The 26,003-nt window shown below is 41.6% G+C and overlaps 1 protein-coding gene across 1 annotated transcript in view; it reads left to right on the top strand.

Moving 5' to 3' along the window:
• Nucleotides 1-25,377, top strand: part of si:ch211-154o6.3 (uncharacterized protein LOC563854 homolog) — a 46,099-nt gene extending 20,722 nt beyond the window's left edge. Inside the window, exons 6-13 of the mRNA XM_041268384.1 lie at nucleotides 12,452-12,538; nucleotides 16,242-16,337; nucleotides 16,551-16,639; nucleotides 16,807-17,050; nucleotides 17,167-17,292; nucleotides 18,483-18,648; nucleotides 18,768-18,868; nucleotides 24,514-25,377. Of these exons, the coding sequence (XP_041124318.1) occupies nucleotides 12,452-12,538; nucleotides 16,242-16,337; nucleotides 16,551-16,639; nucleotides 16,807-17,050; nucleotides 17,167-17,292; nucleotides 18,483-18,648; nucleotides 18,768-18,868; nucleotides 24,514-24,581 (977 nt within the window). The 3' untranslated portion in view covers nucleotides 24,582-25,377. The remainder of the gene's footprint in view (nucleotides 1-12,451; nucleotides 12,539-16,241; nucleotides 16,338-16,550; nucleotides 16,640-16,806; nucleotides 17,051-17,166; nucleotides 17,293-18,482; nucleotides 18,649-18,767; nucleotides 18,869-24,513) is intronic.
• Nucleotides 25,378-26,003: the final 626 nt, after the last annotated feature.

Below are 26,003 nucleotides of genomic sequence, written 5' to 3'. Positions count from 1 at the left end.
TTCAATAAAACAGTGGCTTATCAGTACATTAATTTGAAAACTCAGCGCCTAGCTATGGAGCCAATTGTGTATTTGAATGGTCCGTATGTATGTGTGCACGATATATTGTGTGGTCTCGTCTGCTGTCATATCGGTACATACTGTGACAACACCATTGATAGCAGCTTGTCGGGGTAATGCCATTACTAATGGTGACTGTCCATCATTCTGCATTCTCGCTTGGCTGTTGTGTGCAGTTGCTATATTGGTAGTGAATGCGCAGACGGTTTTGCGAGGCACAAACAGATTTGCGAATTGCACATAAAATTGCTATATTCCAATGTCTCACAACTGCCATTTTAGAATATCTCATTTTGTGCCAAAGCACTATTTTTTTGTGAGGGGTTTGCGCGAAGATCGAATATATAGCATAATTTTCCTATTCTATTTTACATAAATTGTCTTTTTCATATGAATGCCTGGTATCGGTTATGGTACCTTGGTGTTGGTTATAATAATGATGTTTTTTTAGGTGATATGTCTTGCAAATAAAATAGACAAGTTAAATTAAATAAAGCTTATTGTACCAGATAATAGTAAATAGGTCATTCATGTAATGCAGAGAAACAATTAAGACTTTCTTTACATAGTACTAATTGCACTACAATTTCAGGTTTACCAGCTGCAAGCTCTTATGTAAGCCATTTGCATACACAGACATAAAACTTGAAAATGGATCAAACTGCTATGGAATGGGAGTCTTATATGTTTCCCTATTTGATTACATGTAGGGCATAACCAAAGTTGGAAAGGGAAGTCTAAGATGTCACAAACCAGCCTGCTGATTATGCTATCAAATTGTTTCAGAAAAGAACTGGGAATAGGGAAGGACATACATGTTGACCATTATCATTCTGTGCGAGATAATATGATAACGATTTTTTGCTTTCAATGAAAAACAATATATCAGAAAAACAAGATAAGTCATTACTTCTGAAACCAAACATTCATTTTTTTTAATTCTTGAAATAACAAAATGTTGCATGTAGGTTCATGCTGAAGTTTTGCTGACCTAAGTTAAATTGTCAATTGCTGAGCAGCTCAGAATTAGCTTATAGTTTTGTGCAGAAGACAAGCTAATTTCTTTAAAAAAAAAAAAAAAAGGGGTGGAATAAAGTTTTTTCTCATGGTGACTTGAGGTAAAGCGACATCCACAAAGAGTGAGCCCATTAAATTGTCCAGTTATGTTTTTTGAGTCTGTAAGCTGATTGACAGCAAGGATCACTTGAGAGAGAAATTCTATAGAAATTGGAATATAGGATTTATAACTGTATGCACCCTTGTGGCGTGATGCTCCGCCCCTGTACGTATTTTGTGTTTTATGCAATAGCACGACAAAACTCTGTAGTTTATAACCCGTTTCACATGTGAAAATCTAGTGCGTTTTCATTGTACCCTTCCCAGATTTAAGAGGACTTTATTTTGGTTATTTTGATTTTTTTAATGACTCGCTTAAATTATTTTGTAACTTGAAGTCCAATTTGTTCATTTTAAAATGCAGAATAACATACCCTTGTCTAGAGGATGCATTGTTTACTAATCAGGGTGTAGTTTTACTGAAATCTGTGATTAAAAGCAGACACATCCATCACATTGGTAGGTATGCATTTTTATATATATATATATATATATATATATATATATGACACACACACACACACACACACACACACACACACACACGGTGTACAAAACATTAGGAACACCTTCCTAGTATTGAGTTGCACCCCCTTTTGTCCTCAGAATAGCTTCAATTCGTTGGGGCATGGCCTCTACAAGGTATCGAAAGCGTTCCACAGGGATGCTGGCCCATGTTGACTCCAATGCTTCCCACAGTTGTGTCAAGTTGGCTGGTAGTGGATCTTTACTCCGAATAGCTCGTTCCATCTCATCCCACAGATGCTCAATTGGATTGAGATCTGGTGACTGGGCAGGCCACTGCAGTAAGCTGTATTCACTGTCATATTCGTGGAACCATTCCTGGACAATCCTAGCCTTGTGGCATGGGGCATTATCCTGCTAAAAAAAATCCATTAGCAGATGGACGCACTGCTGCCATGAAGGGCTGCACCTTATAGGCAATGATGTTCAGATATCCTGTGGCATTCAAACATTGCTCCACTTTTATTAAGGGGCCCAATGTGTGCCATGAAACACCATCACACCACCACCACCAGCCTGCAATGTTGACCCCCAGCATGGTGGATGCATGTACTCATGTGATTTTTTCCATACCCTGGTCCTCCCATCAGTGTGAAACAGCAGGAACCAGGATTCATCAGACCAGGCAATGTTTTTCCAGTCGTCCAGTGTTTTCGTTCCTTAGCCCACTGCAACCGCAGTTTCTTGTGTTTTGCTGAAAAAGGTGGAATTCTGTTAGGTCGTCGGCTGCCATACCAGATTCGTGTCAAGGTACGACGAGTTGTGCATTCTTTTATGGGTCTTTCGGCACCAATGTACTGGACTGTCAGTTCTCTAACTGTAGCCCGTCTGTTGCTGTGCACAATTCGTGTCAGCCTCCTTTGGCCTCTTTCATCAATGAGCCATTTTCGACCACTGGCCTGGCGTTGGCTGGATGTCCTTTGGGTGGTGGACCATCCTTGATACACACGGGAAACTGCTGAGTGTGAAAAACCCAGCAGTGTTGCAGTTCTTGACACAAAAACCGGCATGCCTGGCACCTACTACCATACCCCGTTCAAAGGCTTTTGTCTTGCCCATTTACCCTCTGAATGGCACACGTACACAATCCATGTCTCAATTGTGTCAAGGCTTAAAAATGCTTCTTTAACCTTCTTTAACCAGCCCTTCATCTACACTGACTGAAGCGAATTAACAGGTTACATCAATAAGAGATCATAGTTTTCACCTGGATTCACCTCGTCAGTCTATTTCATGGAAAGAGCAGGTGTTCCTAATGTTTTGTACACTCTGTGTGTGTGTGTGTGTATGTGTATATATATATATATATATATATATATATATATATATATTCAGTTAACATGAGTAAGTACTTAAGCGTAGTGATTAGAAAATACTTTTTTTTTTTTTCTGTTTTCACAGGTATATTATGACCCTATCTGAGATGGGGGTACGCGGTAGACTAGATTGTTTGGAAAGGGGTATGGGGTTATAAAGTTTGATAACCACTGCTGTAGGGCATGACACCAGTTTATGGGATGCGCCAAAATGAGCACCTTGATTCTGACTATTAGATTTGCAATTGTAATTTTCTGAGCAATCACCAAGAATTACAGCTTAGTATTTGTAACAAAGTGCCCGCCCCTGTGTGTATTTTTCTGTTATATGTTGCGTGTGGTGTGTTAAATGTTGGTGTATAGGCATTGGTACATGGGCCTGTGTTTCACTTGTGTTTAGAAATGTATAATTTTATTTAGGCACGAGGATTGCACAGCACTTCACATGCAAGTAAAAAGTAATAATATGTGAGCACAGGGAATTGCACTTTATTAATTCACGTGCAGTTGTACCGAGACTCCAATTGAATGACTGATTAGCAATCGAGTCTTGGTACAGCTGCATAAAAACAGCATGTTTTCACCCACTCGGGTTGGGTATTTGGTGAGTGGAGAACGGGAGAGAGAGGAGTAGAAATCGTTTACAACAATTGCTATTGCGTGCTGGTGGGACCAGCACGATACTTGTGTATTCAAAACTCACTGTGTTTGTCAGTGTGTCTGTCCGTGCACCGTTTTGTTAAGCATAGTCTGTTTTTGTTTGTCTCTTTTATTTTGGCGTAGAATGCCGTGTCCTGTTTCTGTTTGTTCAACCCTTTTATTTTGCAATAAACTGGTGCAAGCAGGCACCATCATTGTTTCATTTTATTCGTCCTGTCTGTGTGTATTCCTTTCCTGGTTCTGATGCCGCCCACTTCGGCCATCTTTGTGACATGTGGTGTCCTGCGTGGGATTAACAGCGCCTCCAAGCGTCAGACCAGGAGAGGTTTTTTTTTTTTTTTTTTTTTTTTTTTTGAGGATTTATTTAAAAAAAAAAAAAAAGGATAGTGGAGGAACACATGAAGAGGTGACATGAGCACCAGAGGGAATTGAAAGAAGGAGGGGCTACATGGTGCCTCGCCTGTCTGGAGTATGGGCACCTACATGACGTGTGCCCATATGAAGACCTTCTTTTTGTGCAGGCCTTCGATCGGGGTGAGGTAGAGACCACGGAGGAGTGGATCCACCTGAAGGCCGTACCATTGCCGCAGGTGGGTCAGGAAACCTGCCTCAAAGGAGAGGAGTGGTGCTTTGCTGTCGGCGAGGTTGGGCATAAAGCACCCGACCGACCCCCCTCCATGGCAGGAGATGGAACTGGCCCAGGAGAGGAAGGTGAGGAGGAGGCAGAGAAGGGGAAAGGGGAAGAGGAAGGCAGAGCGTCCGCCGCCCAAGTCTCCACCAGCTGGGAAAAATGCCTGCTGTTGTTGCCTCCAGAGGGAGAGGAGCCGTCTCCAGTGCCAGGGGGAGAGGTCCCACCGCTGTCTCCAGAGCAGCAGGAGCTGCCTCTGCCTCCACCAACACAACCAGTAGAGGAAGAATGCCTGCTAGTTTCCCCTTCCGTGGCAGAGGCAGAGCCACACCAGTCCCCTGCAAGAGAGGCAGAGCCACACCAGTCCCCTGTAATAAGGGTAGACTGCACACCGTTCCCACCTCCGCCGCCAGGAGACTACATGCCTCCGCCACCTCCACCGCCAGGAGCAGAGCAGCAGGAGCTGCCTCTACCTCCTCCACCAGTCCACCAGCAGAGGGTGAATGCCTGCTGGGTCCCCGTCCACCAGCAGAGGGTGAATGCCTGCTGGGTCCCTGTCCACCAGCAGAGGGTGAATGCCTGCTGGTATCACTTCCCCCACCAGCAGAGGGTGAATGCCTGCTGGGTCCCTTTCCACCAGCAGAGGATGAATGCCTGCTGGTATCACATTCCCCACCAGCAGAGGATGAATGCCTGCTGGTATCACTTCCCCCACCCTCACGAGGAGAGGAGCTGGAGCTGCCTCTGCCTCCATCACCATCAGGGGGAGAGGAGCAGGAGCTGCCTCTCCCTGTACAAGATAACCAGGACTTGATGCTGGCATTCCTCAGCAGTCACTACATAGTCTGCTAAGGGGAGCATGAGGGGAAAAACGGCCCGGCCGCACGGCTACAAAGAGGGCCAGCACATCAGCTTGTCCTGACTCCCTGCCTCGCTTCGCCCAAGGATGCCGGCCTCGCTTCGCCCGGGGTCGCCGACCGCTCCACATCGCCCGGGGTTGCTGGAACTGCTTTGCCTGGGGTTGCCAGCCACTCCCATCGCCTGGGGCTGCTTTTCTCTGTCTTTTATCCCCTAGGGTCGCCGAGGGTCCCGCTTCGCCTGGGGTTGCTTGTCTCTCCTCTGCTTCACCTGGGGCCACTGTATGGCTTGCGCTGCCTGGAGCCGGTACTAGTCCTGCAGGACTGCAGGAAGCACCGGGGCCAACAAAGAAAGGGAGGGAGGTCAGGAGACCAGCTCCCCCAGCCGCACTTTCGCAGCAGGAGAAACAGTGGCTGAAGCCCCGGAAGAGGGAGCTACCAGCCAGGAAGACATGGGGGGAGGAGGATATCCCTCCATGGCCACCCCCATGGATTACTCCAGACACCTCTTCCAGGACATTGAGACTGAGGGGGGAGGTGGCCGTTGAGGCCATGTGTGCTTTGCACGGGGGGGGGGGGGGGGGGTATATGTCACAAAGTGCCCGCCCCTGTGTGTATTTTTCTGTTATATGTTGCGTGTGGTGATTTTAAATGTTGGTGTATAGGCATTGGTACACGGGATATAAACGGGTCTGTGTTTCATGTGTGTTTAGAAATGTATAATTGTATTTAGGCACGAGGATTGCACAGCACTTCACATGCAAATAAAAAATAATATGTGAGCATGGGGAATTTCACTTTATTAATTCACGTGCAGTTGTACCGAGACTCCAATTGATTGATTGATTAGCAATCGAGTCTTGGTACAGCTGCGTAAAAGCAGCATGTTTTCACCCACTCGGGGTTGGGTGTTCAGTGAGTGGAGAACGGGAGAGGAGGAGTAGAAATCGTTTACAACAATTGCTATTGCGTGCTGGTGGGACCAGCACGATACTTGTGTATTCAAAACTCACCGTGTTTGTCAGTGTGTCTGTCCGTGCACCGTTTTGTTAAGTATAGTCTGTTTTTGTTTGTCTCTTTTATTTTGGCGTAGAGTGCCTTGTACTGTTTCTGTTTGTTCAACCCTTTTATTTTGCAATAAACTGGCGCAAGCAGGCACCATCATTGTTTCATTTTATTCGTCCTGTCTGTGTGTATTCCTTTCCTGGTTCTGACACCGCCCACTTCGGCCGTCTTTGTGACGGTGTTCTATGAGGGTTTCTTCCAGTTGTTTCCTCATTTTGAATAGATTGTGAATATTTAATATGCGAGTATACATTTGCTGCTTCCTTATTTGTAGCGGATATTAGTTTTTCCAGCTTTCCCAGTGCTGTATGCTTGAATTTTGTAGTCGCAGATTTGCTTTCTCTATTCTTAGTTTCTTTGAGCTCCTTTTGTGCAGTCCATTCTTTCTAGTTGATTTCTTCATTGTGAGCTTGCAGTCCCATTCTTTCCAGTTGATTTCTGTCATTGCGAGGTCTTAATTACTAGGGTTTGTTTCAGTTTTCTTGTCCCCACATTGTTCACACTGTCTGTAACAGCACTGCTTATTTCCAGATGAACAAACCAAATTTTTAAGTTCTTAAGCATCACTGATCTTTATGATCTTCATATAGGCGAGAGTATCCACTTTCATTTGAAGACTCTCATGCTTACACACTGGCAGGTCTGCCTGTCTGCCAGTCTCAGGAACAATCCAGAATGGTCTATAATGCGTGAACTGAGCATGACACAGACACATGGCAAATGACATTTAATAGAGAAAAGTGTAAGGTACTGCACGCAGGAAATAAAAATGTACATTATAAATATCATATGGGAGATATTGAAATTGGAGAAGGAATCTATGAAAAAGACCTAGGAGTTTTTGTTGACTCAGAAATGTCTTCATCTAGACAATGTGGGGAAGCTATAAAAAAGGCTAACAAGATGCTCGGATACATTGTGAAAAGTGTTGAATTTAAATCAAGGGAAGTAATGTTAAAACTGTACAATGCACTAGTAAGACCTCATCTTGAATATTGTGTTCAGTTCTGGTCACCTCGCTATAAAAAAGATATTGCTGCTCTAGAAAGAGTGCAAAGAAGAGCGACCAGAATTATTCCGGGCTTAAAAGGCATGTCATATGCAGACAGGCTAAAAGAATTGAATCTGTTCAGTCTTGAACAAAGAAGACTACGTGGCGACCTAATTCAAGCATTCAAAATTCTAAAAGGTATTGACAGTGTCGACCCAGGGGACTTTTTCAGCCTGAAAAAAGAAACAAGGACCAGGGGTCACAAATGGAGTTTAGAAAAAGGGGCATTCAGAACAGAAAATAGGAGACACTTTTTTACACAGAGAATTGTGAGGGTCTGGAATCAACTCCCCAGTAATGTTGTTGAAGCTGACACCCTGGGATCCTTCAAGAAGCTGCTTGATGAGATTTTGGGATCAATAAGCTACTAACAACCAAACGAGCAAGATGGGCCGAATGGCCTCCTCTCGTTTGTAAACTTTCTTATGTTCTTATGTTCTTTCTTATGTTCTTATGTGACATTCTGACACTGGAATTTTCACATTTGAACTGCAGGAACAACTTTTTCAGTGGAGCAGAAATAAGTTTGTTTCTCCTTTTTACTTTGCGCAAGGTGATAGTATCTATCTATCTAGCTAAAGTTATTTAAAACTGGATAGGAACTGGATGACATGTGGGGCATTTTGTCAGTATCTTCCTTTGTAAAAACTTGTGAAAAGTAATCATTTAACATATTTGCTATTTTTTTTTCTTCCTCTACGATTTTGCCATTTGTATCTCTTAAACATTTAATCTCCTCTTTGAATGTTCTCTTGCTGTTGTAATATTGGAAAAACATTTTGGAATTGGTTTTAGCTCCCTTAGCAATGTTCATTTCTATTTCTCTCTAGAAAGGCCAAGAGAGAAATAGAAATGAACATTGCTAAGGGAGCTAAAACCAATTCCAAAATGTTTTTCCAATATTACAACAGCAAGAGAACATTCAAAGAGGAGATTAAATGTTTAAGAGATACAAATGGCAAAATCGTAGAGGAAGAAAAAAAAATAGCAAATATGTTAAATGATTACTTTTCACAAGTTTTTACAAAGGAAGATACTGACAACATGCCCCACATGTCATCCAGTTCCTATCCAGTTTTAAATAACTTTAGCATAACTGAGGCAGAAGTGTTAAAGGGACTAGGAGCTCTTAAAATAAACAAATCCCCTGGGCCGGATGAGATCCTCCCAGTAGTACTCAAAGAAATGAAAGAAGTAATTTACAAACCGCTAACCAAGATCATGCAGCAGTCTCTTGACACAGGGGTGGTACCGACAGACTGGAAAATTGCAAACGTAATACCGATCCACAAAAAGGGAAACAAAACTGAACCAGGTAACTACAGACCAGTAAGCCTGACTTCTATTATATGCAAACTTATGGAAACTATAATAAGAGCCAAAATGGAAAATTACCTATATGGTAACAGAGTACTGGGAGACAGTCAACATGGTTTTAGGAAAGGGAGATCGTGCCTAACTAACTTGCTTGATTTTTTTGAGGATGCAACATCGATAATGGATAATTGCAAAGCATATGATATGGTTTATTTAGATTTCCAGAAAGCTTTTGACAAAGTCCCGCACAAAAGATTAATTCTCAAACTGAACACAGTTGGGATTCAAGGAAACACATGTACATGGATTAGGGAGTGGTTAACATGTAGAAAACAGAAAGTACTGATTAGAGGAAAAACCTCAGAATGGAGTGTGGTAACCAGCGGTGTACCACAGGGATCAGTATTAGGTCCTCTGCTATTCCTAATCTACATTAATGATTTAGATTCTGGTATAGTAAGCAAACTTGTTAAATTTGCAGACGACACAAAAGTAGGAGGAGTGGCAAACACTGTTGCAGCAGCAAAGGTCATTCAAAATGATCTAGACAAGATTCAGAACTGGGCAGATACATGGCAAATGACATTTAATAGAGAAAAGTGTAAGGTACTGCACGCAGGAAATAAAAATGTACATTATAAATATCATATGGGAGATATTGAAATTGGAGAAGGAATCTATGAAAAAGACCTAGGAGTTTTTGTTGACTCAGAAATGTCTTCATCTAGGCAATGTGGGGAAGCTATAAAAAAGGCTAACAAGATACTCGGATACATTGTGAAAAGTGTTGAATTTAAATCAAGGGAAGTAATGTTAAAACTGTACAATGCACTTGTAAGACCTCATCTTGAATATTGTGTGCAGTTCTGGTCACCTCGCTATAAAAAAGATATTGCTGCTCTAGAAAGAGTGCAAAGAAGAGCGACCAGAATTATTCCGGGCTTAAAAGGCATGTCATATGCAGACAGGCTAAAAGAATTGAATCTGTTCAGTCTTGAACAAAGAAGACTACGTGGCGACCTAATTCAAGCATTCAAAATTCTAAAAGGTATTGACAGTGTGGACGCAAGGGACTTTTTCAGCCTGAAAAAAGAAACAAGGACCAGGGGTCACAAATGGAGTTTAGAAAAAGGGGCATTCAGAACAGAAAATAGGAGACACTTTTTTACACAGAGAATTGTGAGGGTCTGGAATCAACTCCCCAGTAATGTTGTTGAAGCTGACACCCTGGGATCCTTCAAGAAGCTGCTTGATGAGATTTTGGGATTAATAAGCTACTAACAACCAAACGAGCAAGATGGGCCGAATGGCCTCCTCTCGTTTGTAAACTTTCTTATGTTCTTATGTTCTTATGTTCTTTCTTATCTTGCCAGGCAACACCTGAAAAAAGGAAAGAAATCTGATGACCAATTTCTGTTTTGAGCTAGCAGATAACTTCTGTTTTTTTGTGTTGGGACTAGTGAGAGACCTGTGAACTTTCTGAAAGTAATACACTGCATAATATAGCAGTTTGTATTTCTTGAAAATGGCATGATTTAAATTTCCCAATTTTTTTGCTTTTGTGCTTTGTTGAAAGTGTCTTCCTCACATTTTTGCTAACTGCTCTTTTTCAGGAGTTTCTCCGTAGATTTGCCAGGGGAATTTGTGTTTGTTTGTTTTTGCATTTATCCTGTATAATCTTTTTTGTATGAAGATACCTCCCTTTCTTTTCTTTTAGCAATTCTGTTTATTTTGCAGATATTAAGACTTTTTTCTTTTTTTAGATACCGATGGCCTTTCTACACTACCATAATTCTGTCTTGCAGGCTCTGGTGGTGATGACTGTTGCCGATTTCTTTAGCTGATCTTTCTTTTGTTTTTTGGCAGAAGCCTTTTTCCAGTTCTTTCTTTGACGTCTCTATCTGACACTTCACTCACTGGCACATACTTCCTTTTACTTCTATCTCTTTCTTTTGCTAAGTATGCACTGTGTTTCTCTCTGTATCTTCTACACTTCTCTGCATTACTAGCTTTAGTTTTCATGACATGTAAAATAGGAAAAATGGGTTGTACCTATGTATCTACCCAATAACAACATTCAGCCTTTTGAATTACCCCTAGCCTCTACCATTCTATAATACAAATGATCAGATTTTATTACTAAATTTCACTTTGATTCAATAATGTAATTAACATTAAAATTGGTTTTAGAAACCACAATCAAAATAAAACATTGCATGCCAAACAATTGAACTAAGGATTGAAATAAATAAAATAATTTAAACAATAAAATCATTAAAAAATCATCAAACACCAAATTCTCATAACCAGCCTATTTTCTGTTTGCTGAAATGTCGGTTATGAGAGAAATCGCTAGGTGTCGTTTATGAGAAATTCCAGTTTTTTGTCCATTTTAACAAACATGGCAGCCATTTTTGTTCTTGACAAACTAAATTAGCAGCGAGAATCAAGTTCATTCTTTGTTACATACAGTAGAAGCTTGTTAGGTGCCCTTTGCTGTGTTGCTCTTAAGTGACGGCTGCTGTTATGGGGAGTGACGTGTGAACAAAGGCAGTCTGCTTTTTCTGATATTCAGCTCCAGTACTTGCTGCATTCTTTTCAAGTATATATTTCTAGCTGAGACACTTTCTAAAACATTTCTAAAAAAAAAATAAACAAACTCGTCCTCTACAGGTACATTTATTTGCTTTACTTTTTTAAATGTAGGTTACATGTTTATCGATAAAATATTATTGTCATTATGAAGGAAATAATGCCCAACTACACAAATAGACACTATATAATAGCATACAATCAACAAGCTTTGTACAGTACTTACATTCACTTCCCTTGCTCTTTTTTATGTCTGTTCTTTTCTTTTGTATGATCCTTATACAGACATATTTTCTTCTAGTTGTGATCATGTCAAAGCAAACAGGTTTTTTTTTTTAACATTTTTTTTACACATTGTGGGAAATAAACGCTGGAATGATCAAGTACAGAACGAATCTGCTTTGTAAAACAAACTGATAAGCGCACTGTACAGACTTGTGGCTGCTTTCGTGGAGGATTCATGGAAGTTTCTGGATAAGAGCGACTGCTGAGGATGTGATGTCATAACGACATACATGTTGCTGTTAAGCGGCGGCTGTGTTGCTGTCACCGAGTGGGTTTTTAATGGTAAGGAAAGTGTTCCCAGGGAGATTTTGCTCGTAAGCGGCGGTTGCTCTTACCAGGTGTTGCTACCAACAAGCATCTACTATATGTCAATATTCCTTTAATATTTCAGTTTCATTTTGTCATTGGGTGTTTGTTATGCACTACAGCAGTGTGCCAAGTGGTACTCATAAGTTTAGCACAAATATTTTTCAAAAAAGATAAACATTCATCTTCGGATGTGGTTTATGAGATTTTATGTGGAGAGCATGTGGACACACAAAGTGTTTTATAAATAAATAGATTTTTTTTTTAAATTAAAATTCAATCAATTTTTTTTTTTTTTTTTTTTTTTTGTCAAAATTCTAGTTTGAGAACTCTTGACCTTATGAGATCTCTAGACACTGAATTTTATTGTTTCAAATAAAAAAAATTTTCAAATATATTTATCTATATATATATTATATATATATTAATATATATATAGTATATATATATCTATATATAAAATATATAGAAGGGGGGCCGTCAAGAACACAAACAAGCAGTTCTTGGGTGTTTGTCTCTTCCCCACACGGTTGCACCAGGTTTGTCGAACTCGCGGTCACAGGGAGGCTCCTCTCCCTCCGTCAAACTAATGTCTTCTCCCAAAAGGGTTAATCCCAATCACATTCTCTTATGTTATAGAGCATCTCTCTCTCTCTCTCCTCTTTCTTCTCAGCTGAGTCTGTCAGTTTGGACGGGGCTGAGCGTTTTGTTCTGAGTGGATCAGTTGACAGTGCCATCATCATCTGGGCTCTAAATCGAGGTGAGTGGGACATGGGGACCAGGACAGGGACATGGGGACCGGACTTTCACACGGCATGTGAATGAATACCTGGAATTGAGTTATTGTGATCGTTCTAAATAGAAACAATAGATTTGTTTTTCCTTACAATTGATAATGATTAGGGGCTTCCGAGTGGCGCATCCAGTTAAGGCACTCCGCGTGGAGTGCAGGATGTGCCCTATAGCCTGGAGATCGCATCGCAAGTCCGAGGCTATGTCACTGCCGATCGTGACCAGGAGTTCCTAGGGGGTGGTGCACTGGGTGGTTGATAAGGGGCCTGTGGTTCTGCAGTGGAGCTGCCAGATCTGTGTTGTTCACCGGCACTATAGGTCTGGTGGCATCGCTGTGGATCTGCAGTGCAAAAAATTTCGGATTGACAGGAGCAGGTTTCGGAGGACACGTGCTCCCGAGTCGACAGGGGGGTTGCGAGCTGTGAGCCGGGGATACAGATAATAATTGGGCATACTAAATTGGAGAGAACCAGGGTAAAAAAAAGTTAAAAAAATAGAATTGATAATGATTCATAACCGAACAATAATTAAGAATGTAACAGGGAGTTAGGGTTAATAGATGTCCTTTATTTGATTCCATTATTCAAGACGTTGTTTCCGTTAACTGGTAAATTCCATCAGAGACTGAACCTGCCCATCAGTGTGACTAGCAGAGACTGAACCTGCCCATAAGAACATAAGTATCACCCATATGATATTTATAATGCACATTTTTATTGCCTGCGTGCAGTACACTTTTCTCTATTAGATGTCATTTGCCATGTGTCTGCCCAGTTCTGAATCTTGTCTAGATCATTTTGAATGACCTTTGCTGCTGCAACAATGTTTGCCACTCCTCCTACTTTTGTGTCGTCTGCAAATTTAACAAGTTTGCTTACTATACCAGAATCTAAATCATTAATGTAGATTAGGAATAGCAGAGGACCTAATACTTATCCCTGTGGTACACCGCTGGTTACCACACTCCATTCTGAGGTTTTTCCTCTAATCAGTACTTTCTGTTTTCTACATGTTAACCACTCCCTAATCCATGTACATGCGTTTCCTTGAATCCCAACTGCGTTCCTTGAATCCCAACTGCGTTTCCAACTTCCCCCATATAAAATGGTAAAACCTGGTGGGGAGCACGACGGATGAAATTGAAATGGTGGAAATGACAAATGACTGCTTCCTAACAGAATTTGTCAAGGCACTGACTAGAGGGGAGGCATGCCTTGATTTAGTCTTTTCAAATAACGAAGACAGAATAACTAAAACAGAGGTCAGAGAACCACTAGCAAACTCAGACCACAACATAGTCTCATTTGAAGTGCTTTTTAAAACCCCAAAAGTAATGACTAAAGCTAAGGTTTACAATTTTAGAAAAGCAAACTATGAAGGTATGAAACAGAGACTAACAGAAGTAGATTGGAGTAAAAAATATCCACAGAAAAAGGATGGTTGTTCTTCAAAACTGTAGTACTAGAGGTGCAAAACAATTACATCCCTAAAGTAGACAAATCTAAATGTAAAACTAAATTGGCAAAATGGTTTAATAGATCAATTAAAAAAAATATTCAGCGAAAAAAGGCACTTTACAGAGCATTAAAAAAGGACCAAAAAGAAAGTACACAGAAGGAGTACACGGAACTGCAAGCACAAGTCAAAAAGGAAGTTAGAAAGGCCAAGCAAGAAATAGAAATGAACATTGCTAAGGGGGCTAAAACCAATTCCAAAATGTTTTTCCAATATTACAACAGCAAGAGAACATTCAAAGAGGAGGTTAAATGTGTAAGAGATACAAATGGCAAAATCGTAGATGAAGAAAAAAAAAAATGCAAACGTAATACCGATCCACAAAAAGTTCAACAAAACTGAACCAGGTAACTACAGACCAGTAAGCCTGACTTCTATTATATGCAAACTTATGGAAACTATAATAAGATCAAAAATGGAACATTACCTATATGGTAACAGGATCCTGGGAGACAGTCAACATGGTTTTAGGAAAGGGAGATCGTGTCTAACTAATTTGCTTGATTTTTTTGAGGTAACTTCGGTAATAGATAATTGCAAAGCATATGACATGGTTTATTTAGAATTCCAGAAAGCTTTGGACAAAGTCCTGCATAAAAGATTAATTCTCAAACTGAACACAGTAGGGATTCAAGGAAACACATGTACATGGATTAGGGAGTGGTTAACATGTAGAAAACAGAAAGTACTGATTAGAGGAGAAACCTCAGAATGGAGTGTGGTAACCAGTGGAGTACCACAGGGATCAGTATTAGGTCCTCTGCTATTCCTAATCTACATTAATGATTTAGATTCTGGTATAGTAAGCAAACTTGTTAAATTTGCGGACGACACAAAAAGGTCATTCAAAATGATCTAGACAAGATTCAGAACTGGGCAGACACATGGCAAATGACATTTAATAGAGAAAAGTGTAAGGTACTGCACGCAGGAAATAAAAATGTACATTATAAATATCATATGGGAGATACTGAAATTGGAGAAGGTATTTTTGAAAAAGACCTACGAGTTTTTGTTGACTCAGAAATATCTTCATCTAGACAATGTGGGGAAGCTATAAAAAGGCCAACAAGATGCTCGGCTACTTGTGAAAAGTGTTGTTAAATCAAGGGAAGTAATGTTAAAACTGTACAATGCATTAGTAAGACCTAATCTTGAATATTGTGTTCAGTTCTGGTCACCTCGCTATAAAAATGACATTGCTGCTCAGAAAGAGTACAAAGAAGAACGACCAGAATTATTCCGTGTTTAAAAGGCATGTCCTATGCAGACAGGCTAAAAGAATTGAATCTGTTCAGTCTTGAACAAAGACGAATTCAAGCATTCAGAATTCTAAAAGGTATTGACAATGTCGACCCAAGGGACTTTTTCGACCTGAAAAAAGAAACAAGGACCAGGGGTCACAAATGGAGATTAGACAAAGGGGCATTCAGAACAGAAAATAGGAGGCACTTTTTTACATAGAGAATCGTGAGGGTCTGGAATCAACTCCCCAGTAATGTTGTTGAAGCTGACACCCTGGGATCCTTCAAGAAGCTGCTTGATGAGATTCTGGGATCAATAAGCTGCTAACAACCAAACGAGCAAGATGGGTCGAATGGCCGCCTCTCGTTTGTAAACTTCCTTATGTTCTTAATGTAATAGTGACGCTTTGAGTGACGGGTAAAACATTTAGTGACCAGTCACTGTTGCACCTTTTCCCAGCTGAAATGCTGTCGGGAGTTACACACAGATTATTAAACATATAGACATAGTAAACATTATATGCATAGTAGTGCAGCACTATAGTTATTCAGCAGTAAAGGCAGAGCTCAATGACCTCACCAGGAGGACTTGGAGCGCGTCTCGATGTCTCTCCTGTGCCTCATTAACATGCCTTCATGAAGCTGAGTGCTCGAAGCTTGACATGTTGCCAGCTGGTTTTTATGAACTTGTTAATCGTAGTGATCAGCAGTATTCCCATTAGTAAACAGGGCACACGTTCTTGAGTTTACCCAAAGTGCCCCTCTCTGATTTCACATTCACCTTGCATGTCAAAGCGCAACTCTCCTTTTCTATTTGACAGCTTATTCTGGTAAATTCAGTTTCCATCAATAATAAGATCCCTTTCTTGGTTCACATATAACCCAACAACATGATTGTGAATCTGATTCCAGGCTGCTCCGTCAGGAACATTTACACCTACAGCTCGGTGACTGCACTCCACTTCATCTCCACAGCGAGAGGTGGGGGGCGCATCGTCACTGGATCAGGTGAGTCTGGGGTAACACAGGGGGGTCTGTTAAAATTGGTGACAGCACTCCACTTCATCTCCACAGCAGGCTATTTCCCCTTCCATAGACCCCAATGTTAAAGCCAGGCTGTTTTCTCTATGACCTCAATGTTAAAGCCTCTCTCTCCCTCTCCCCCCCCCCCTCCTCGTTTCACGCCCTGTATCCTCCTCTCTCACTCTGTCTCTCTCTCAGAGGGGGGGAAGGTGGAGTTATGGGATCCTCTGACGGGACAGAACTGCCAGTCTGTTCGTGCTCATGAGGACGCTGTGACATCACTGCAGGTAAAAAAAATATCCAAAACCCCAGAGGAAGGAGCGCTACCCCAGAGAAACCCCTTTTAAACCCATTCTCTGATCTCTTATTAGCTTTATTAATATTATCATTGCCCCCTTAAATAACTATAAGCAGGACTACAATTCTCTCTCTCTTGTTTTCTCTTTGCTTTCAGCCCCATGGCCCCCTGCTGTTCTCTGGCTCTGCGGATGGTTCAGTGAAGGTGTGGGAGGTGGAGAGAGAGAGGAAGGCAGGGGGAGGAGACTGTGTGCCCCGAGGCTTCTCTCCCATCCGCCTCCTTAAATCATGTGACTCCAATCCATCCAGCCTCGCTCTCATTCGCAGCCTCACTCCCAGGGGAAAGGTGGTCTATATTGGAACAGACCACTCCAACATACACAAACTGGACTGGAAGACTGGTGAGTGCATGTACCTGCCTGCCTGTCTGTCTCTGAGCAGAATCACAGGGAGTCCAGTCACTGTACTACACCGACCTGAGCCCCTTAAACTCCTCCCCCACCCCTTTCTCTCTCAGGTGCAGTATCGAAGTTGGCCAATCACAGCTCGGGGTCAGGAGTCACAGACTGTGTGTGGCAGACGGGTGATGGGCTGCTGCTGACGAGCTCCTTCGACCTGGACACTGGAGAGAGCAGCCTGAACTGTGAGTGGGGTATGAGGGTGAGGGGAGAGAGCAGCCAAAACTGTGAGGGGGGTGTGAGGGTGAGGGTGAGGGGAGAGAGCAGCCTGAACTGTGAGGGGGGGGGGGGTTGTGGGGCAGGGCACTACCGTAGGGTTGTGTGGAGGGGTGGGGAGGGGAGAGAGCCTAACTCCCAAACTGTGAAAAAAGGGGAAGCTGAAGCAGACGACAGAGAGAGGCACCCAACCTCTTAGAGAAGTCTAACTTAGATGTTGACGTAACCCACAGTGAGGGGTGTGAGGGGAGAGAGCAGCCAGAACTGTGAGGGGTTGGTGAGGGGGGTGTGTGAACTCTGAGGGGGGTGTCAGAGGAATGGAGTCTCTGTGTTAGGGGTGTGAGGGTGTGGGGAGAGAGCAGCCTGAACTGTGAGGGGGTTTGAGGGTGAGTGGGGTGTGAGGGTGAGGCTGTGTGGGGAGAGCCGTGGCTGTCCCATTCCTTATCAATGAGTTTGTGTACCCAAGCTCTGTCTCTTTTCTACATGACCAACTTACTTCATTCCGAGGGTTAAAAGGATCTGGCCAAGTAGTCCAGAGTACTCTGTTCCCATTACTTAGCGCCCTCACAGGTCAGGAGGGAGATTTACCACAAAGAATCATTGCCTTTCTGTGTGAGGGAGTCGCTGTGTGAGGGTGTATCTGTGAGGGAATCTCTGTGTGAGGTGGTCTCTGGTCTCATTGGTAAATGGGGAGCAGTAGACTTCTTGCACACACAGGTGCGTCAAATAATGCTACAAACAAAAGGGCAAAAGTAAAAAGTAAAATAAAACACAATAACAAAACTACAAAAAAGTTTCTGCTCTTGCAGCGTTCCCCCACCGTCGCTGCCTGCACAGCTCAGGTCTTCAGATTGTGCTTTGCTATTCCCCTCTATACTCTATGGCGTTTCCCCACTAGCTACATGTCCCGATTCAGGGAAGTAATTACAGTTCTTTTTTTGTTTCTTTTCTCTGTTTCGACTGTCTTCCTTTGCCTGGCCCTGTTTGTTTCTCCAGTCCGTCATGACCAGGGCTGTCACAGTTGTTCTTCCTAGATAGACAGGGCTGAGGAATAACAAAGCACAGTTTTCATAGATCATTAGCTAGCCAGTACAGATCTCGTCTGTTACACCCCTGAGTACAATAAGAAATAAAAACAAATCTCTCCCCCTCTCCCCAGTACGCAGTCTCCCTGACGATGGTTACCTAGCAACGCTATCCTGGCCTGATGCTCCCAGATTTCTCTGCCTCTCCTCCTGGCTCACGGGCAGTGGGGGTCACCGCTGGGTCACAGGGGGGCGGAGCCTGACCGTATGGGAGCAGCTGCCAGCCAATAGCAGAGAGAGGTGAGAGAACGGGACACCACGCCCTGTGTCTGCCATCTTGACTCCAGCTTTACAGGGACACGGCTCTATGCTGGAGCCACAAGGACGTCGGTTTCACAATGTGTGTCTTCGCCACTCAGGAGTGAAATCACCATCAGACGCATCACCAGTCTGGAGAGCGGGCCAACAGAGTCGGGGTCTGAGGAGGAGAGTGAGGAAAAGCAGGAGGAGGAGGATGAAGGTGAGAGAGAGAAGGGAGGAGAAATAGTTTTGAGATTTAACATCTCTAATATAAAATGTTTATGAATAAAATTGAGCCACAATAAATATTTTAAGACTAACAATTAAATATACAGGAACAAAAACAAAACCATTATGGAGCAATTGAAACAACCCCACTATAAAATCAGCATTTTATCGGTTCATTCAGGTCCCATAACTTTCATAGAAACACAGTGCATATAAACCTTTCATATAACACACACACACACACCCTCCCCCTCCCCAATACACCACGACTCCCCCCTCCTCACTCACACACACACGAATACACCATGAACCCCCCTCCTCACTCACACGAATACACCATGACCCCCCCTCATCACTCACACACACATCCTCCCCAATACACCACGACTCCTCCCCCTCACACAAACACACACATCCTCCCCAATACACCACGACTCCCTCTTCACTCACACACACACACATCCTCCCCAGTACACCACGACTCCCTCTTCACTCACACACACACACATCCTCCCCAGTACACCACGACTCCCCCTCCTCACGCACACACACACCCTCCCCAATACACCACGACTCCCCCTCCTCACTCACACACACACCCTCCCCAATACACCACCACTTCCCCTCCTCACTCACACACACACACCCTCCCGAATACACAACAACTCCCCCTCCTCACACACACACATAAGAACATAAGAAAGTTTACAAACGAGACAAGGCCATTCGGCCCATCTTGCTCATTTGGTTGTTAGTAGCTTATTGATCCCAGAATCTCATCAAGCAGCTTCTTGAAGGATCCCAGGGTGTCAGCTTCAACAACATTACTGGGGAGTTGATTCCAGACCCTCACGATTCTCTGTGTAAAAAAGTGCCTCCTATTTTCTGTTCTGAATGCCCCTTTGTCTAATCTCCATTTGTGACCCCTGGTCCTTGTTTCTTTTTTCAGGTTGAAAAAGTCCCTTGGGTCGACATTGTCAATACCTTTTAGAATTTTGAATGCTTGAATTAGGTCGCCACGTAGTCTTCTTTGTTCAAGACTGAACAGATTCAATTCTTTTAGCCTGTCTGCATATGACATGCCTTTTAAGCCCAGAATAATTCTGGTCGCTCTTCTTTGCACTCTTTCTAGAGCAGCAATATCTTTTTTGTAGCGTGGTGACCAGAACTAAACACAATATTCAAGATGAGGTCTTACTGATGCCTTGTACAGTTTTAACATTTCTTCCCTTGATTTAAAGGGAGATATGCAAATTTAATCCCTTGAATCACACTCTCCCAGCTTCCTCTTCTCAGATTGCCGGTGAGGCTGGTTATTGCAGTCTGAGTCTCCTGTAATACAATTACATTCACTCGCTGCTCTTTCTTATTGAAATCCCTGCACCCGTTCACGTTAAAGGAGCCTAAACGGGTTTTATTCATTAGTAAAAAGAGATTGCTCAACAACAAGAGAATCAACAAAAAAAACAGAAGGGAGACGACATCAAAACAAGGGCAACAACTCGGGTAAGACAGCCATTAAATGTATTTATTTAAATGCTAGAAGTCTCAAAAAGAAAATGTTAGTACTTGAAGTAACTACAATGTTTTAGGTGTTATAGAAACTTGGCTATCTGAGAGTGATGGAGACAAATATAATATTAGTGGGTACACACTGTATAGAAAAGACATGCAGGATGGAAGGGTAGCGCTATACAGCAAAAATAGTCTTGAAGCCCAGGTGTTAAATCTAGAAGAAATAAACAATGAAGAATCAATGTGAGCCACAATAATGAACACAAATTCAAAGGGCATAATAATAGGGGCATGCTATAGACCACCAAATTCAGACACTGAGCAAAATAATCTGTTATACAATGACATTAGAAACGTGTGCAGCAAAGGAGAAGCCATATGAATGGGGGATTTCAACTTCCCCCATAAGAAATGGGGAAAACCCAGTAGGGAGCACGACAGACAAAATTGAAGTGGTAGAAAAGACAAATGACTGCTTCCTATCGCAATTTGTCAAGGCACCGACAAGTAACTTTTCAAATAACAAAGACAGAGTAACAACAACAGTGGTCAGAGAACCATTGGCAAACTCGGGTCACAACATGGTCTCATTTGAAGTGATTTTTAAAACCCAAAAAGTAATGACCAAATCTAAGACTTACAATTTTAAAAAGACAAACTATGAAGGAATGACGCAGAGACTAACATAAGTAGATTGGAATAAAATAGAGAAAACATCCACAGAAAAAGGATGGCTCTTTTTCAAAAATGTAGTACTAGAGGCGCAAAACAATTAAATCCCAAAAGTAGGCAAATCAAAATGGTTTAATAAATCAATTTAAAAAAAAAGGTTACAGTGTTTAAAGGGACCAAGAACAAAGTACACAGAAAGCGTACTTGGAACTGCAAACTCAAACCAAAAAGGAAGTTGTAAAAGCCAAGAGAGAGATAGAAATGAGCTTTGCTAAGGGGACTAAAACCAATTCCAAAAAGTTTTACAATATTAGGACAGCAAGAGAACATTCAAAGAGGAGGTAAAATGTTTAACCCTTTGCGGTCCATTTATTCAGCATCTGTCAGTTGCGTCAGGTCTAATTTATTTTCACACAAGTTGTTTATTTTACATGCACTGTTTAAAAGTAATTTTATTCAAGTAAAACAGGTTTAAAAGGCACTGTATATCAAAAGGACATTCAGTATTGCACCTCCAGCCCTGCCTCACTCCTTGTTTGCTGTATTTATCACTTCTCTTCATAGTAGTGCATACTGTTAATCGCCAAACTCTTCAATAAGCTATCCATGTCATTATTTTATACTATAACATCTCAAAAAGCTTGGCAAATGTCAGTGATTTTCTTTGAGTGCTGGATGTGGAAGCAGCTATCTTGTTTGTTCATGCCTGTGTTATGTCTGTGGTGAAGGGACTATTGCTCAGATCTACCTCTGTTGTTTTTTTGGCTTCTATTGGCCTCACTCGGTCATTGAAGGCTTTTCTTGGCTTTTTCTGGAGAAACTACTAGGGACCTGTGTGACACCTTTTTGATGATGTTGGACAGAGTCCGACATTGGACTGGAAAGGAAAAATTGTAGTGTCGGACCTGGTCTGACATAGGACCGCAAAGCGCTAAGAGATACAAATGGCAAAGTCATAGACAAAGAGAAGAAAATAGCAAATACACTAAATTATTTTTCACATGTGGACCTGTTACTTTCCAGTCTTAAATAACTTTAGCATAACAGGCAGAATTGTTAAATTGACTAGGAGCTCTTAAAATAAACAAGTAGTACTCAAAGAAATGAAAGATGTTATTTACAAGCGGCCAACCAAGATCATGGAACAGGCTCTTGACACTGTTTGTACCGACAGACTGGAGAATTGCAAACCATAGTACTGGTCCACAAAAAGGGAGACGAAACCAAATCAGGTAACTACAGACCAATAAGCCTGACTTCTATTATATGTAAACTTATGGAAACTATAATAAGATCCAAAATGGAAAATGACCTATATGGTAACAGTATCCTAGGAGTCAGTCAGCATGGTTTTAGGAAAGGGAGATTGTGTCTAACATGCTTGATTTTTTTGAGGATGCAGCATCGACAATGGATAATTGCAAAGCATATGACATGGTTTATTTAGATTTCTAGAAAGTTTTTGACAAAGTCCAGCATAAAAGATTAATTCAAAAACTGAATGCAGTAGGGATTAAAGGAAACACATGCACATGGATTAGGGAGTGGTTAACATGTAGAAAACAGAAAGTACTTATTGCAGGTGAAACCTCCAAATGGAGTGAGGTAACCAGTGGAGTACCACAGGGACCAGTATTAGGTCATCTGCTATTCCTAATCTACATTAATGATTTAGATTCTGGTATAGTAAGCAAACTTGTTAAATTTGCAGACAACACAAAAATACAAGGATAATGCATACTGAAATTGAAGAATGAATCTATGAAAAAGACCTAGGAGTTTATTTTGACTCAGAAATGTCTTCATCTAGACAATGTGGGGAAGCTATCAAACATGCCAAACAATGCTCAGCTATATAGTGAAAAGTGTTGAATTTAAATCAAGGGAAGTGATGTTAAAACTGTACAGTGCATTAGTAAGACCTCATCTTGAATATCGTGTCCAGTTCTGGTGACCTTGCTACAAAAAGGATATTGCTGCTCTAGAAAGAGTGCAAAGAAGAGCGACCAGAATTATTCCAGGTTTAAAAGGCATGTCATATGCAGACAGGCTAAAAGAATTGAGTCTATTTCTTGAACAAAGAAGACTATGCGGTGACCCGATTCAAGCATTCAAAATTCTAAAAGGTATTGACAATGTCGACCCAGGGGACTTTTTTAAACCTGTAAAAAGAAACAAGGACCAGGGGTCACATGGAGATTAGATAAAGGGGCAATCTGAACAGAAAATGGGAGGCAGCATTTTACACAGCGAATCGTGATAGTCTGGAACCAACTCCCCAGCAATGTTGTTGAAGCTGACACCCTGAGATACTTCAAAAAGCAACTTGATGAGATTCTGGGATGAATAAGCTGCTAACAACCAAACAAGCAAGACGGGCCAAGTGGCCTCTTCTATTTTTGTAAACTTTCTTATGTTTTTTAAACTAAAATAAAAACATTAATTTACAATTATCCATTAAACATGTTTGGATGTGACAAACACTTTCCTCACAGAACTCTCATATTGTCTTAGTCTGAATCTTTTCTTTTGATAAACCCGGCTACATTGTAGAGTATAGGAACAGTTTCTGTTCTGCGAAATGTTATGTAATATTTACCTGCCTCTTACCTTTAGTTTCTTCAAGAAACTTACTGATCTCCTGAACAGTGTAACGTTTTTTTTTTTTGACTGATCTGGGATGACAGAGAGCTGCGAGATATCAGAGTATTGCCCGTCTTCCTCGCCACCCCCCCTCATACTCAGACATGTGCCCCTCGTATACAGACATGTCCCCCTCTCCTCTTAAAAGACGTCCTCTTCATACACAGACATGTCTCCCTCTCCTCCTACACAGACATGTCTCCCTGAGAGACCAGCACAGGTCCCCGAATCAACCCCTCCCTGCCCGCGGGCCAGCAGCAGTGACCTTCACTTCTTCAGCCGCTGTTCTGTTATTTGTGAATTAATGTATTTATTGTATTTATATAGGACTTTATGTACAAAAGTATCACAAAGCACTGTACGGTACGGTACATAGCAGGAATGTGTCTTTATGACTGCCTAAATGTTCCCTCCTGGTCGGTTCACTTCCTGATGCTGCAGGCTCTGGTTCAGCTGTGGTCTCGCTGTCGGGCAGAAGCTTGTGTCTCCGAGCAACCCCCACTCCCTGTCGCTACGGTGACCACTTGTCCAGAGTTCATTGTGTCTCTGCTTGCAAAGACAAAATAATTCTTTACATTAAAAACGCCAGGCAGCATTCGGTGCATTATCAGGATTAGATAGCCATACAAACACCTGCCTTCTAAAAGATATCATTGAGTTTTCACAACTGAGAGGGATCATTTTAATCCATGACATTATTTTGCCATATAGGGAAAGCTGTCTGTCGATCGTGGCATTATCAATAACTACTGTGCTTCTGTTCAGTCTGCATCGTGGGCCTGTTCATTTCTTTTTTGTTCTGTTCAGATATTTCCCAGGATTCAGAGGGACCCAGAGGTTCTGGAATCTCATGGATTCACTGCATTCTGCTTTGAAGGACCCCACCTGAGGGAGGTTGACCAAGCAAAGTGCCTGTTTTTTATGTATAATTCATTCTATTTTTTTTTTTTAAACAGTATTTTCAGATGGGGTGGGGAGTGCTAATAAGAGGTTAAAGATGGTTTGACATTCTTGGTTTGTGCTCCTTTTAAAGCAGACAGTATTAATGCTACTGTAGTGCAAATCCATTTTAAGGTGTTAACACTCTTCAACCTATTTCAATGTTTTGTAATGCAATGTGTCCATTTAAACATTGTGAAAAAATAAAAAAAATGATGTGGTTTATAACACAATAAATGAGATAAAATAATATTTTTGAATTGAAATCGAGAGATCAGAATCTGTCCAGTTGACGTCCTTTCCCTGTCTGTTATACAAGACTACTATCTGTCTCCTCACTAATATAAACTAATAGAAGTGAACCTGTCTAGTTGACCCCCTTTCCCTGTCTCTTATGGTCTCCTCGCTAGAAGTTAAAAGGGGCAGGGGGGGGGGAATGAATGTCAGGGGTGTCAAATAATAATTGGACAAACTAAAAACACTTCTGTGCCATCAACCCTTTGATCTCATGATTTCGTTCATTCTACGAATTGGGGCAGATATATTGTTGATTAACGAATCCACAGCAATTTCACATCGTTTGCTAAATGTTTTCATAAATACAACTTGTGACAAAAGTCTTTATTTACAGCATAACTTTAACAACAGTTCTTTGGTGGATAAAGCACTCTCGACAACAAAGGATGTGTTTAAAGAGGGTGGTACATGTGTGTATTTTTCTGTGATGTCCCTTTTTCAGAGAGAACACGGCTTTTTTTACAAACAATACAAAACAAATGAACCCCAGATTGAGTACTTTGTTTTAATGCACATCCCATTCACATATATACAGAGATACTTTCCAACTGACAGCTGCTGTCTTTGAAAGCTGTCCTTTTATACCTGCCTGGCTTGTTAAATTATGAACTGGTGTATTAGTTTGATTGATTGCCAGTCAGTCCCTGCTCTGGATAGCTGTTGCATTCTGGGAGATGTCATTTGTCATTCATCATTTAAATAGCAAGAATGACATTTATTTTATTCCACCCACATTGCTTCTTGCCCACCTTACATACCAGAGTAAATACCAAGTACTATTACAGTTCAGGGTGAATACTGAGCACTATCTATTACACTGTAGGATAAAGACAGTACCATTAAACTCCAGGGTAAAGACTGAGTAGTATTATTACACACCACTAAATAGTGAACACTATTATACTCCAGGGTAGAGACTATTATTCTTACACTCCAGTGTAAATACTGAGTACTATTACACTACCGAGTACTATTCTTACACTCCATGGTAACGACTGAGTACTATTACACCGCAAGGTAAATACTGAGTAATGTTCTTACACTCCAGGGTGAAGATTGAA

Source organism: Polyodon spathula, chromosome 13 (assembly GCF_017654505.1).
Source record: "Polyodon spathula isolate WHYD16114869_AA chromosome 13, ASM1765450v1, whole genome shotgun sequence".
NCBI classification, from domain to species: Eukaryota; Metazoa; Chordata; class Actinopteri; order Acipenseriformes; family Polyodontidae; genus Polyodon; species Polyodon spathula.
The sequence above is the reverse complement of the archived record's forward strand: the minus strand, read 5'-3'. Positions and strand labels throughout refer to the sequence as shown.